The 16538-nt window shown below is 36.6% G+C and overlaps 1 protein-coding gene across 2 annotated transcripts in view; it reads left to right on the forward strand.

The window, feature by feature from the left end:
• GRB10 (growth factor receptor bound protein 10) overlaps nt 1-16538 on the forward strand; it is a 217748-nt gene that overhangs the window by 107530 nt on the left and 93680 nt on the right. For both annotated transcript variants that reach the window (XM_044671364.1, XM_044671442.1), the window contains exons 4-5: nt 107-326; nt 10189-10327. In XM_044671364.1, coding sequence (XP_044527299.1) covers nt 107-326; nt 10189-10327 — 359 coding nt within the window. The remainder of the gene's footprint in view (nt 1-106; nt 327-10188; nt 10328-16538) is intronic.

Genomic DNA, 16538 nt, shown 5'->3' on the forward strand with positions numbered 1-16538 from the left:
ATCCCACGTTGCTAAATAACTCTGGTTTCTTCTTGGTGAAATGTGCCTTTGACCACAGAATGAACTGCCTTTTGTCACCTTAATTTTGTTTCTCATTTGTTTCCAGATGATGACGTGGACTTGGAAGCTTTGGTAAATGACATGAACTCCTCGTTTGAAAGTTTGTATTCTACATGTAGCATGCAGTCAGAAACTGCCCCCCTCCTTCAAAATGGTCAACATAACCGCAGCCAGCTGCCCACCTCAGGAACAAGTACCCTCCAGCAGCAAGTGTCCCCGAAACAGAAAGTTCAGCGTTCTCAACCCATGCACATTCTAGCAGTCAGGTAAGATAGGAAAGCATCTTGGAAAACTGGGTTTATTAAAATAAAATGGTGAATAACTATTGTATATTGCATGTTTAAATTATGCTAAAGTTACTTCTCCCTTTGTATCCTCTTTGATTTGTGAAAAACTGATGGGCAGGGTGACTTGCAAACTCTTTTTCTGCTCCTTTTCTTTGTCTTTGTAACAAAGAGGTTGAAAATGGGAGGCTATGTTTTGTCCTCCAAAGCCAAAGCCAACATAATTAAAATTTGCTGATTTCTTTTGATAAAGGCTTTTAAATTGGCAGCTGTCACATAATGTCTGAGCCATGTACCTGAATTCCAAAACTGCCTCAAATACTTATTAGCTATGTGACTTTAGGAATTCCTCTTTATCATAACTTCAGTTTCCTCCTATAAAAATAAGAGGATTGGACTCTGGATATCATTGAGGAAGAATGCCTTCTATAGATAGAAGTATTTGGAAAACCTTCCCATCTATGGCAGAGCTGTTTTTCTTTTGGACAATGAGAAGAATACTAAGTTATACCCTTGATCTTGAAGGTTCCCTTCTATGAGTTGGTAATTTTCATTACTTGACAATGTATAGGTAAATGTGTATTCTTGGAAAATTTAATCACATAATTTTCCTGCTTTTTATTCTGGTTTGACTGGGCCAAAAAATGGGCCTGTGACTACTACATAAATAAAAAAAATATATTATTTTCTTATTATAGTTTTCTGCCTTTGTCCCAGGAAGCAAAAGCAACCTACTTTTGTACCCTTTTATAACCACAACTTGCTTTCTTCATGCTCCCTGATCTTATGACTCAGTCTATTAAGTATTAATTACTTCAAGTATGGTGACCAGTCACTCCTGACCCACTATTTACTTTGAAAGCCACTGAGTTAGACCCTATTTCTAGAAGCTGCAATTCATGATTCCAGAGAACTGATAATGAAATGTAATATCCATTCCAAAGAGGTGAAGAATTTGGGGTGTGGAATAAGAGTAGTACAAACAGCCACTGGGGGAGATTTGTTTAGTTTGACTAGTAATATTTGTTACAATCATTTTTTTTTCCAAATCAGGTGGAGAATGGGAAGTAGATAAGATGTATTTCTGTTCATTTTTTTTTTTAAGAGAGAGGCAGGGTGTGCCATAGGTATGAAATGTTGCATGTACTTTCAGATGAGTTTACCATATGATTAGTTTTATTTAATATTTTACTGTTACAAGAAATCTCACATGAAGTGGGAGTAATCTATAAATGTAGGTAACATAAAATAGTTACCCCCCCCAAAAACACAAAATAAAAAAAATTATATATATAGTAGGGGAAAAAATAGAATCTTTGAGTCTCACAGCTTATCTGTACTCCATGATGGATGCCATCATTCTATTCTGTGTTTACCCAGTTGACCAATGCTTGACTTTTCTTGTACTTCCCGTAGGGCATGTTTTTTTATTAGAATGTTGTAGACTATTAAATTGTGTTTCTTTTTAGCACAGTATTTTTTTACTCGCCCCACTTCTGAGTGGGTGTTTCAATTTTAACAAAAAATGTTACTTCCTCAAGGTGGTAGCTAAAACCTCTTAATTCAATGCCCAAAGTTGTAAGGTAGGCACTTTGAAAACCTTATAATGCTTTAGGAACTGAGGTGTCAAATACTGACCTGCCAGCAACACTCAGAACTGTGCCTAAACCAAATTATAATGCAATTGGGAAATATTTAACATAGTAAATAAATAACAAATGGAAAATATTAATATATGGTTTTCACTATTTAGCCTACAATGATCCTTATATATAATTTAGTGGCTTTTTCTTTTTGAGTTTTGAAACCTCTGTTGGAGAGATTTTAGTGATAAATATAAGTAGAGGCAGCATTGGATAGAGCACTGAGCTTGGAATCAGGAAGATTCTTCTTCCTGAGGTCAAATGTGGCCTTGCACATTTACTAGCTTTGTGATCCTGGGCAAGTCACTTAACCTTGTTTGCCTCAGTTTCTTCATCTGTAAAATGAGTTGGAGAAATAAATGGCAAACCCTCCATTGTCTTGCCAAGAAAACTCCAAATGGGGTCACAGAGATCAACTGAACAACAAGAAGAGGTGATTAAAATCACAAGTCATTTCAAAATGATATTTCAGACTCTCAGAGTTGGAAGGGACCTAGAAGTCATGATCTATATTAAAGAATCCCTTTCAGAGTCATCCACTAAAAATGGGGAAACTCACCAAGAATACCAGGTAGTCCGCAAGTTGTTACTTAAGACTATTTCCCCTTCAACAGTGGGCAAAATATAGTGAGAAAAAACTGAGTTCAAATCCACTCTTAGACATTTACTATTTGTTTGACTCCAGGCAAGTCTCTTAGGTTCTGTTTGTCTCAGTTTCCTCAACTGCAAAACAGGAGTAGTTATACCACCTATCTCACAGGGTTTTTATCAAATGAAATATTCTTTATAAAGTGTTTAGCACAGGACCTGGACCATAGTAAGCACTTAATAATACTTGTCTCTTCTCACCCTTTTATCCCTCCCTCCATTTAATATATTTTGATTTACTTTGCATTTTTAAAGATCATTTTTGTGCCTAACTTACCTCCAGCTAGGAAATGGGAAAGTTCTTTAATGACAGCAGGCATAGTTGCTCCTTAGAATTAAGACTACCATTAATTCCTATTTCTGGAATATCTCTATGATGTTTGTCAAAGTGACACGAGACTTTGATTAGAGTAGAAGTTTGTTATATAGATTTGACTGTATAATATTCATACCTTTAAATCTGTTCTTTTTTTAAAAAAAACTTCAAGACTGTTGTGTCCATTTGTCGTCTTTCCTGCTGTTTAAAAACATGAGGCATTTTTATTATTGTTTGTGGCAGTTTTATTGACCACTATTAATGTCCCTGAAATACAGTTAATTGTTCACCATTCTTTAAATAAGTTAATTTTATCTTCTGGTTTTGCAACCACATTTTAAATTATTACCTTATCAGTTACTCATCAACAGCGTAAAAGCTATGAAGTAGTTTTTAATCAACTTATTCAAGGTTTCGAAATAGAAATGACTATTTGTTCCACTGTCATTTTTTTTAATAGTGAGTTTATACTAGCTTCTTGCTGTATGAGAGTTGTTGAACTTTTTACCTTATGTGAATCTTTAGGAGATATCAGAACAAATCTTATCTGAAAGAAAACTACACCTTGCTTCAGCATTTAACCATTTGAAAAAAGCAAATTATTTTATTTAAATCACTTTTGTTAAATTACTTAAGTTTCCTCATTTGTAAAATGATGAAATTGGACAAGATGTTCTCTCTGGTCCTTTCCAGCTCAAACTTCATGATATTATAAATTCCTATCCAAGAACCAATTGAATTAAGTATATTTTTGCTGAAATTACTTGAAGATTTTCATAATGTAGTTATCACACTGCCACCTCTCATCTCAACTCTACTTACTACATGCCTCTTTTTTTATCTCCTTCCAACTTCATTCAGCTTTGTAAAAACCCTCTTCTGGCTTGGCAGAAGCCTTAGTCTGTAGCTGAGCCCTCATATGGGACATCCTAAGGTCCTAAACTTAAATACTTCAATGGATCCATAGTCTTACAAATGCCAGTAGCCCCTTGATTGGAGCAAACAGTAACACATCTATTACTGTGCTCCTCTTGTCCATGGTGTCCCATCGATCCTCCTTAGAGAATATATACAACATGCTAGAGACCTTCTTATAGATCTTTTACTCTTCCATGCTCCCTGAGCAGGACCCAAGTCATCCTCTCTGTCAGTCACCTCTCACCCTTGCTTCTTGACTGACTCACCTTTTCTGTGCATCTTTTTTTCTACATAACTTCTGTGCCACTTCTTGCATGCAAGTCATTATTAGCAGTATGCAAGATCTTGCTTATACCTACCATCCATTGCTCCATTGCTCACTGGGCCAATTACAATAATGAATCTTCAGAAATTGTTATCTTCTTTCTGAAATTTATCTATAAAGTATCTGCCTTTCCTTTGAACAATGAGCAGAATGCTTTCTCTGACAGTAGTATGTATCTTTGCTGAGCATTTAGCTCCCTATTTATGCCTTACTTGAAAATAATAATCACTTTATCATAGACCAGAGCAGCCCCCAGTGTTATATGAATTCATTGATGCCTTTTCATCATAGCAAGTCAGAACCATATAAATAAATAAATTGTAAACAATATTGTCCTCTTTGTCAGTAAGTGATATATAGTATCTTTACGGTATGTACTGCTTGAGAAGGGTAGGAGTCTCCAATAATTTTAAAGTCAAGGCAGTGGGATTCTAAAGTTTCTGTCTGTCTATCATACATCTATCTATCTATCTATCTATCTATCTATCTATCTATCTATCTATCTATCTATCTATCTCCCTTTCTCTCTTTCACTCACTCTGTCTGTCTTTGGCTCTGCCTCTGTCTCTCCCTCCCATCTTGTCTGTCATTCTCTTCAACAAATGGAACCTCAAAAAAAAAATGCCTATCTTGGATTCTATTCTGAAACCTCACCTTATGTTTGGCATGAGTTTAAATCTAAGGTCTTCTAGAAAGAATATGGAGAAAAGGGTATGGTTTACAAGTCACTCATTTATTACTTAAACAAGGGTTAGACCCTTCAGTTGGATTCTATATCAAGGTGACAGCTGTTATGGGAAAACATGGAGCTTGTTAAAATTAAAAATAACTTTAATGGCATATAATCAAACCATTATGAGAATGGCCTTCAAAATTACACAACACTGAGTTCATTCATTCACTGTGATCTATTGGACTTTTAAATTAGCATATCTATTTACACAACAAAAGTTTCTGGTTGTCTTGGCTATCTCCTTTAAAACTAGAAGAACAGAATAGTTTTTTTTCTTGTAAAGGATAGTTTGAAATGAAGACATTAAAGTATACTTAGGTTATGAAATGCATGTCTGAAAAAAGAAGGGAATTAATTTTAGTTTGCCTAATTTGTATCATAAATTGATAGAAGATGCATCAGATGCAAAAGACAATAAGGACTTTTAAAATGCTATTCATAGAAAGAAGAAAAGGAAGAGATAGGTTTATTTCTTTGACAAGATGGTGTAGTGTTGAGTTGACACAAAGTAGCTGTAAATTGGTACAACCATTCTAGCAAGCAATTTGGAATTATGCCAAGAAAGTGGCTAAAAGATTCATACTTTGTGTCTGAGAGATTACACTACTAAGTATATACACCACCGAGGTCATTCATAGAAATAAAGTCATCTCCTGCCCCTACCCCCAAACATACTAAAATGCTTCTAGCAATACTTTTTTTCTAGGTAGCAAAGAACTGGAAACATAGTCAGTGCCCATCCACTGCAGAATGACTAAACAAATTATGGTACATGAATATAATGAGATATTACTGCTATGTTAACAATGAGAATGGTGAATACAGTGAAGCATGGAGAGATACATGAAGTTATTATGCCAAGTAAAGTAAGGAGAGCCAAGAAAATAATACACACAATGACTACCACAATGTAAATGGAAAAAAAAAACAACCAACCACAAAATACTCTAAAGAGAAAGTTGTGAAATTGTAAGGAATGAGCATGGTCATATAGAAAAGACATGAAGATTCTGTCCCTCTTTTGCAAAAGGGAGAGAGCCACAGTGTGAGACACTCTCTGTATTTTCAGACTTTTTCAATGTATTGTTGGTTTTTGCTGATTTTTTTCTTGTTCCCTGTTTTCTTTTAAAATATTCTTTTATATATGATGATTTATTGGCAAGGGGAGAAATACTAGGAGAAATTTAAGCAATGTAAAAGACAAAAGACCAATAAGAATTAAAAAGAAATAATGAGCATCACGAATCCATGAGAAACATGAAAAGATACATGAATAAGCACCAGTACAGTCTGATAAAAGAGATATAAGATGTCTTTCCTGACTTCTTTGCAGAAGTAGAGGTCCATAAATATGTAACATTCATTGCCTAAAACATCAGATTTATGTGTTGATTCATTCTGCTGAATTTCTTTCCCTTCTCTTTTGAAAAAAAAAAACCTTTAAAAATTTTTTTAAAGTGATAACTAAGAAGGGGGAAAAGAGGAAAAATAGAGAGGGGAACCTAGGTGCTGTGAAAAGAAAAAATATTAAGATTTAAAAAAAAAGATGACAGACTGCAGCCCTACTCAATTCCTGTTATTTCCTTAATTTCCCCCAATAAGGAAAATAATTCCTTTGGAGTTTGGAACGGTTAAGATCACATTGAGAAGGGATTGTAGCCAAGATAAGTGAAGAGATAGTGAGAAGAGAAATTTTTCAGTCGCCTTACATAAGTCCTACTTGCTGGCATGATTCTAGAATCATTTTCATTGATATGAAATATTATGAAAAATGGTAGAAGCAACCATAAAAATGAAAATAGAAAACTGTCACTTTGTTGTTCAAAAAGAAGGGAATTTCAAAAAGTATAAAGAGCATTTTTGCAGTCTGCATTATAGATATTATTTTGACTTCACAACAACCCTGGGAGATAGATGTAATTATTATTCCTTTTATTTATTTTTTATTTATTATCAACTTTAGTTGAGGAAGCTGAGGCAAACAGAGGTTAAGGGACCTGCTCCGGACCAATGTAGGACTATGTGTTGGTATTGTATAGTACAATTAGGAAGTATATGAAGCCAAGATTTGAATTCTAAGTTCAAGTAAGTCTTCCTGACTCTGGAGAAATGATACTAGGAGAGAAAAGCTCCATATAGGAAATGATGTTTGAGCTGAACTCTGAAGGAAACTAGAGAATCCAAGAGAAATAAAGAAAACATTCTTAATAGTATGTAGAAGACAAATTTTGCTTTATTATTAGGAAGATTTTTCTTACTATAGTTGTCCACTGTGGAATAAGTTGCATTTGTGAAATAGTAAAGCCCCTTTGTTTAGAGATAATCAAGAAGTCTGAGTGGTTGACTGCCAGAGATGCTGTGGAATAGAATACTGTCTTGCTTACGAGGAGAGGTTGAGTGAGATGCCTTCTAATGCCCCTTTCAACACTTTTGAAATCATATCATAGATCTAGAGCTGAAAGAGACCTTAGAGACCACTGAGTTCGCCTTCCTCATTTTATAAACAAAATAATAGATATTATTGTTGTTGAGTCGTTTTAGTCATGTCCAGCTCTTTGTGATTTGTTTTCTTGGCAAAGATGCTGGCGTGGATTGTCATTTCCTTTCCTAGCTCATTTTGCAGATAAGTAAGCAAACAGGGTTAAGTGACTTGCCCACATCTAGAAAGTATCTAAGAGCAGATTTGAACTCATGAAATTTAGTCTTTCTGGCTTTAAGGCCAGCATTCTAACCCACACCATTTTCCTGCTGAGATTAGTGGTGAAATAGAGCGGTGAAATCACTTTTACAGACTCACATACCTAGTAGGTGTCTTTAGCACAAAAATCTTTCTGATTTTTAAGTCCATTGTCCTCAATTAAAAAAGAAAATTCCCTTTACTGAATAAGTGTCAATCAGCAAGCTTGCTGGACATTTCTTGTAACACTCCTTGTGACTACTTAATTGTTGCTGGTGTCTGTCAACATCTTTTTCCTTCTTTCATAATTCAACCACTTCAAAGAGGACACAAGATGAACCCCCTTTCCCTGACTCTTCCAGGGAGATTTCAGTGTTTATTCAATCAGTCAACAACATTTTACTGTGTTTCTACTGTTTTCATACATGAATCATCCAACATGTAAACCCCTCACCCCATCTCAGTTCTAAATAAACCAGCAAATGCTGAGTACTCCATAAATAAAGGTAGATGACATTTGAAATAATTAGAAGAAAATACAAAACACTGTGTGGTTAACAGAGTGATCACCTTAGAAAGGAGAGAATTTAGAAGTGGTTTTAAGATTTCTTAATAAAATACTCATTGACAATTTCCTAAGGAGCAGTTTCCTAGATTGGAGACTCTACAGTCGGTTTTGTAATCCATTCTATGGTTTTTTTTAAAAATCACACTTCAACAGTAATTCATAAAGTAGATATCAGATACCTACATTGTGTCATGCACTATGCTAGACATTGGAGATACATAAGTGGAAAATGAATGTCTGTCCTCAAGGAGGAGAGAAGAGGCAGGACAAAAACACAGACAAGTGTGATACAAGGTAGAAGAATATATTTAGGACTCAGAAAAGAATTATGAATTATGGTGTAAGAAAAGAGTAATGCTTTTAGATGAAGAAGATTGGGGAAAACTTCATAGAGAAGTTGTCTGGTACTCAAAGGTTTCAGGCAGAGAAAGGAGTTCATTATAGACTTGGGAGATCACAGTCTCCAAAAATGGACAGATACGGGAGATGTCTAATTACATTAGAATTGTTGAAAGTCAAAGGAGGTTGAGCAATCCATTCCAGTCCTGAGGGAAATCGCGTGCACATAAATCCAGAGTTGGAAGAGTATGCAAAGAAACTGAGGAACATTAAGTACTTCTCTTTGACAGGAGTAGAGAGTCCTCTTGTTCCCCAAATAAAGAGAATATAAGCCTTCTCTCTTCTCTTAGTCTGCAATCTTCATCTTAACCTTTTTTCTTTTTATCTTTTTTTGGTCATTCTTTTGGCAATTTGTCGAAGTTTATGGACTCTATCAGAATATGTTTTTTATATTTATAAAATAAAAAGTATAACATTATAAAGGCAACTGGGTTTTTTTTGAGATATAATTATTGAATAAGGCAAAGTGACACACACCTGTCATCTCTGCTGCTGAAGGAGACGGAGACTGATGGATCACTTGGACTTGGGAGCTCAGAGTTAGGCTGTGGAAAAGGTCAAAAGCCAGTTACCTCTGTATGAATGGATTATAACTTTTGACTACTCCAAAACATCTCAACCACAGACCAGGGCTGAGTTTTCTCAGGGTAGTAGCTTGAGTCTAGAAGGACTAGATGGATCAACTGGTGAAAAGAAATTGTTATAATTTTACTTTGAAATCACAATTTTTATCCTATTTCTTTATATTGTGGATGGAAAAAATATATAACTTGATCCTTCAAGGTATTCTTAAATTCCAGGCTTTCTAATTCTCCTCACTACTTCTTTCTTTTTTTAAACCCTTACCTTTCAACTTAGAATCAATACTATGTATTGGTTCTAAGGCAGAAGGAGTAGTAAGGGTTACACAATGGGGGTTAAATGACTTGCCTAGGGTCACACAGCAAGGAAGAATCTGAGGTCATATTTGAACCCAGGACTTCCCATCTCTAGACCTGACTCTCAATCTACTGAGATAGCTTCCTCTACTCAGTGTGTCTTTTGAACAGAAGAGTTTATTTAACTCAGTTCTCTTAAAACGCTTATCAAAACTCTTTCAAAAAATAAGTTATCTAAATCCCTCCCAGATTCATTCTGTTATGAGAGTTAATTGCAGTATCTTCCAAACGTAACTCCGTGCCACGTAACTGTACAGTCTCTCCTAAACTCCTCAAGAAAGAATTCTCTGGGCACTCTGAGCAGAGATAGACATTCCCTGAGCAGTTAACACTCAGCTCCTCAGACTCTATCCATAAAAGTATGGCAGCAACATCCATAAAAACGTTTTTATGAAAAGGAGGGCTGTTGTTTAAGCTGGGGTCACCTCCATAAAAGTGGAGGCAAATTGCCTAAATGAATGGCCTGAGGGCAAGGAATGTGGTGGGAGGCTGGAGGGGAGATCAGAATGTTTGGAACAGGAGATGAGAGGGCTGGGATGGAAGGGACAGCGATGAGTGTGTGTCTATGTGTCTGTGACTTGTTTCCCAGTGGGTGGGGAGATGGGGGGGGGGGTAAGCCTTGCTTCTCAGAGGACTCAGATGTTTGGGTGTTAATGTAAACTTTTGCTTTTGGCTCCAGACGCCTTCAGGAAGAAGACCAGCAATTTAGAACCTCGTCTCTGCCCGCCATACCAAATCCATTTCCTGACCTTTGCAGTCCCACCAATTCTGTTCTCACCACAAGCTCTTTACCTCAGAATCAACCAGCTAGTAAGCAGGTGAGTCATTTTTGTACTTCTGTTTGGTGCCAATAATTATTTTTTGTGGAATTGTGATTAGTTTGGTTATTAACTATTTTTATAGATTACATATTAATATAATTAATTTTGGGGAAAAGGAAAGGGAAGGAAAAATTAGTTTTTTTTCCCTGAATACATCCATATATAGATAAACATATACAATTAAGAGTTTTTTACAGTGGGAAGGAGTCTGTCATGGATAGGAGCAGAATTCAGAGTCAGAAAGACTTGGATTCAAGTTCTGTCTATCCTACAAACTGGATATGTTGACCCAAAGCAAGCCACTTAACTGCTTAGTGTCTTATTCAGTTTTCTAAGATGATATGTTTCAGGGACAGTTAGATGGCTTAGTAGATGAAGAGCTAGGTGTAGAAACAGGAAGTACTGGGTTCAAATATGGCCTCAGACACGTCCTAGCTGTGTGACCCTGAGCAAGTCACAATCCTCATTGTCTATCCCTTACCGCTCTTCTGTCTTGGAATCAATACTTAATATTGATTTTAAGAGAGAAGATAAGGGTTTTTTTTTAATTATCTATTTCTTAGAAGGTACCTCAGTAAGAAAGATTCTCACTAGGAGCTCTCTACAATTAATGATAACATAAGTACAATTTATATAGATTATAAAATAAATGTAAAAAATTTTGCTATTTTTTACATTTAAAAAAAAAGTTTTAGTTACCTGAAACTTCCTGTGCAACTTTCTAAAAGTAATATCCATTGGTAGAGGAAATGTTTCCACAGCCCTAGTGAAATCACAGTCCATTTCTGGGAGAAAAGAAAGACAGAGAGAGAGAAGAGAGATGTGGGGAGACATAATGAGAGGGAGGGGGAGAGAGAGAGAGAGAAGGGAAGGGAAGAGAAGGAAAAGGAAGAGGGAGAGAGAGATAGGAGGGAGGGAGGGAAAGAGAGAGGAGACAGAGAGAGAGAAGAGATGTGTGGCAGGAGACATAGAGGGAGGGAGGGAAGGAGAGAGAGAGAGAGAGAGAGAGAGAGAGAGAGAGAGAGAGAAAAGAGAGGTTGGGGGAGACATAAATAAAGAGAGACAGAGACAGAGAGAGGAGACAGAGAGAGCATACCATATGAACATATAGAGAAAAGCAAAAATTTGAAAGTATATGTATATTGTATCCATACTGTGTGCATTCTTTAGTTTACTTCTGCCCTCAAGAAAAAAAGACAGTATTATACAATGAGAAGGAAGAAGGCTCCCCTGGCCCAGGGCTCATGAGATGTGAGGTCTTGAATTTTCTATTTCTATTTTTTCATCTTCCAAATGGGAATTATAATATCTGTAGTACCTACTCGCTAGGGCTGCTCAGAGGCTTTTCTGTGTCACCTTGGACTTGTCATTTAATCTCTTGGAGACTCAGTTTCCCTCCTCTGAAGTTCAGGCAGTCTTTCCTATCCCTTGTGCCTGTCAAACCCATTTCGAGGTTATTGTGAATAAATAAATAACAGACACGTTTTAGAAATTGAATGTAGACCACAATAAAAGAGACTGTTAATCATTTGAAAGTTAGATTATGTTTCTGCAGCACCATATGGAACAATTAGAGTTTAGAATGATTCTTCTCACTAGATCTTATGGCAGACTTCTGGGCAAACTGTTTAATTTCAAAGGTCATTCTCTGGCAACCTCAATTATCTAAAACATAGCCAAAATCTAGGAAGTAAGCATAAAATGTTTCTGATTAACTTAAGTCGAGGGCACAAAGTCCACTCTCATGCACCTTACTCTTCTATTAGCTCTTGAGGCCTTTATTCTAGCTGGTTTAACTCTTGTCCCTCTCTTTAACGTGAATTTCCAGGCTACATTTAGTGGAAAGGCTGCTGCCTCGTCTAAAAGTTTTCAGGATGGGACTGGATAACCTTCGTTGGGAGGGCTTGTTGTGGATTTGGAGGCTCAGTTTTTATGGCTTATAAATAAGATCAGATGGCAACTGAGGTCCTGATGGCCATTTTAGTCATTAAAAAAAACATAAAACCTTACCTTCTGACTTAGAATTAGTACTAAGTATCAGTTCCAAGGCAGAAGAGTGGTAAGGACTAGGCAATGGAGGTTAGGTGACTTGCACAGGGTCACACAGCTAGGAGGTATCTAGACCAGATTTGACCCAGGATCTCCCCTCTTTAGGCCTTCCTCTCAATCCGCTGAGTCATCTAGGTGCCCCCTATATTTCAGTCTAAAAAAATATAGACTCCCCCAGCCTCCGAAATGCTAGATAAGTGTTATACTGCCCCTATCTCCTTTGCATCTCAATTTGAAAATTTACATTTCTCATCAAGAAATACACCCAAGAAGTTTTGCTAGAAGAGGTTGATAATCAGCAAATTATGGAAACTAGGGATGTCAGCTATTCTGGGAATGAAAAAAAAATGGGGAAGCATACTTATAATAAAAATTATGATTATTAAACTAATAAAAGACATTACATTAAGTTGAATTATCTTCATGTTTAAAGTAAAACAAGCTTGTTGTAGTGTGGGAATGGTATTTATGTTCTTTTTAAGTCCGAGGGCTTTGCCTCTCCACCAAAGTTATCCTCTCTGATGATGACCTATCCATAGCAGGGAGGTGATCCCGAGGTGTCAAAGTCCATGTCAACGAAGCACAAGCCAGGTCAGGTCTTACCAAAATATAAATGTTTGTAGCTTAAAAACAAAATATGTCAATAAATCTAAAAAAAAAAAAAAGTTGGAAAGGATTTAGCCATGGACCTGGCACTGGAGTCTGTGTGAGGGTGTGGTGTAGTGGAAAGTGCCTCAGATTTGGAACCAGAGGATTTGGGCTTCTTGGGCTGGGATCCCAGCTCTGCTACCTACCTGTGTCGCCTTGGGCAGTTTATTAAATCTCCCTAGGTCTTTAGATGGAAAGAAGATCCCATCCAACTCAAAATCTCTGCTCCTTTGTTTTGGAGAACCAACCTAGCAAAATGTGGAGAGTTCCCCCTTAGGAATGGCTTTTTATTTTTTAACACTGCAAAAATTTTTGAGTTTGAAATACTATTTAAAGTTGCCCAGTTTAGATATTTGAGAGAGGCTAAAGTTTGTTTTGGTTCATGCGCACAAAATGTAGATGTCCTTTAAGGCTCTAGAGTCTGTCCTGGTCATTTTTTCTTTCTGTATTTTCTCACTTGTTGATCTTATCAGCTCCCCAACCTCATTTATTTCAGAGCTCTATTCCCCTAACTATATGGCCCATAACTTTATCCTGAGATTCAGGCCCTCATTTCCAACTGCCTCTTGGAGATCATAAGCTAAATGTCCCATAGACATCTTAAACTCCTGTCCAAAACAGAACTCATCATCTCTTTTCCCCAAACCCTCGTTTGTCATTCCCACTTACCTGTTATTTTCAAGGGTACCACCATTCTCCCAGTCACCAGGCTTGCAGCCTCAGCGCTGTCATTAATTCCTCTCTTTCACTCACCCTGTATATTCCAGTCTTTTACCAAATCTTGCCATTTCTACCCTTCGCTTAGATGCTAAGCTTCTTGAGAGCAGGTACTCCCAGCCTTTATTTGTATCTGCAGGCACTTAATAAATACTAGTTTACTCTGACTTCACATGTCTTGATTCTGTCCCCTTGTCATCACTCACTCAGCCATTGCCGGAGGTCAGACCTTCATCACTTCTTAACTAAATTATCATAAAACTTTCTAATTAGTCTTGTTACCTTAAGACTCTTCCTACTCCAATCCATCATCTGATTAGCTGCCAATGGAATATGGCTAAAGCTTAGGTCAGACCATGTTACCACTCTTCCCCCTAAATTCCAGTGGCTCCCTGTTGCCCTAGGATCAAAATTTCTTTTATATCTTATATATATTATTCTCTTATATCAAAGTTTCTGCATAACTGGCTCCTACTGCCCTGGCCTGCTTGCCTCACATAGGACACCCATCTCTGCTCTCCACGAATTTACACTGCATTAATCTCCATGTCAGGCATCTTCTCCTTCTCAACCAGCAACTCTTAAGACTCTCATGGCTTCCTTTAAGACTCAGTTCAAGTGCCATCTTTTCCAAGAGGCTTTTCCTGGACTTCCCAGCTTCTCTAAGCTTAACTTTCATCTATTCTGTACTTATTTTACACATTCTGATTTGTGTATAGTATTTCCTCCAATGGAATGTGATTTCCTTAGGTCTAGCCATTGAGGAAAGCAATATGAACTGTGCCCCTCAGAGTTACTTTGATCTAGTGACAGCCGTATTAGGTCTGTACCCCCCAAAAAAAAGATCACAGGAGGAGGAAAATAGATTCGTGTAAAAATAATGATAGCTGCTTTTTTTTTTTTCATAGTGGCAAAGGACTCGCAACTGAAAGAATTCCCATCATTTGGGGGAATGACCGAACAAATGATGGTATATAAATGAATAGAATATTATTGAGCTTTAAGAAGTGATAAAGAGGACAGTTTCAGAAAAAAACTGGGGAAGCCTTATATCAATTGATGCAGAGTTAAGTGATCAGAACTAGGAGAACAGTTTATATAATAATAATAATAATAATGTAGTAAAGACAAACAACTTTGAAAGGTTTAGTAACTCTTTTCAACAGTTAACCAACCATAATTTAAGAGGACTCATGAAGAAACACGTTACCCACTTAATGACAGAGACGGATAGAATCACGTTATAGTATATTTTTATGGATACCAATATGGGAATTTATTTTGCTTGACTACACATATTTGTTAAATAGGGTTTTGTTTTTCTTTCTTTTACCATAGGAGTAAAATGAAACAAGGAAAAGAAAATAGATATTTGTTCGTTGGAGGAAAAATTTTAAATTTCAAATTTCAAAATATAAGTAAACACATTGTGCTTGCCATGTAGTAAGGCTTAAATAAATGCTTATGGACTGATGAATTAATTATTCCTGGTGAATCACCAGCAAGTGTCTATTAAGCCTTTTCTATATGCCAGGCACTGTGCTAATAAGCCCAGCAGATACAAAGAGAGACAAGTCTTCAAGAAGTCTCTATTCTAATGGATTGACAGTTTGCAAGTAAGGAAGTATGGACAAGACAAACCGAGCAGACAGAAAGTCATCTTAGAGGCAAAATTGATGGCAACTTATAGAGAAAGGGAACATCCATTTTTCTACAGAATCAGGATCTGAAGTTGAGAGCCGTGCTTGTTTTTGTTTTTGTTTTTTAACTTTTATCTTAGAATTGATAATAACTATTGGTTCCAAGGCAGAAGAAGGCAAGGGCTAGGCAATGGGGGTTGTGACTTGCCCAGGGTCACACAGCTAGGAAGTGACTAAAGTCAGATTTGAACCCTCTCGTCTCTAGACCTGGCTCTCAATCCACTGAGCTATCTAGCTGCCCCAAGAGTCAGGGTTTAAAATTTGAAGTAACTAATCATGGAAAACTTATGTGTTAATTTGTTACTAGAATAAAATAAAGAAAAAAATTTTTATAAGTAAATTAACGGTTGAGCTTTAAGCTTATTTGGATCATAAACAGAATACTCTATTAGTTTGGCTGGTGAATTCCTGGAGAAATAGCATACAAGCCAATAGGAGCCTATTCCTGTTCAAGGTGACTACTAAATAAACCTATTTTGGGTGAAGAGCTGAGATAATGTTATCAAGGCAGCCTGGATTCTAGCCTCTGCTCTGCTAGTAAGTAATGAGCTATGTGACCTTGGACAAATCATTGACACTACCTCCCCCCCAAAAAAAAAACCAAACCTGCACCTCAGTTTCCTTATCTGTAAAATGAGGTGATTAGGATGACTGACTGGTCTTCCAGGGCTCATTTAACTTTCACACCATGATGAATTACCTTAAAATAGTAAATGTTCATTTATTTTTGATGTTAGATGCTATCAGGCCTGTTTCCCTCTCCTGTTATGCAGCATTCCAGCCCTGGCGTACTTTCTCAGTTGTTGAGATCTTCAAGTGACAGACTTCCTGCTGATTTGTGCTCTCAATAGGAAAATGAAATGCTGTTGGTTCAGAACTGTATTTGAGACATTCTTAATGAATTAAAACTTCCCATGAAAGGGGAAACATTATCTCCGAGCATTTCTATTTATCCTTTTTTTCCCCTTCAAAATTGGACTTAAACTCTTACCTCTACTAATAGTGCATATTTTGCTTTTCTTAATCAAATATTCAGAAGTCCTTAATTCTTTTTTCCCTCCTTGAACAAGAGCAGAATAAAAAAATGCATAATT

This window comes from Gracilinanus agilis, chromosome 1 (genome assembly GCF_016433145.1).
Source record: "Gracilinanus agilis isolate LMUSP501 chromosome 1, AgileGrace, whole genome shotgun sequence".
Taxonomy (NCBI): Eukaryota; Metazoa; Chordata; class Mammalia; order Didelphimorphia; family Didelphidae; genus Gracilinanus; species Gracilinanus agilis.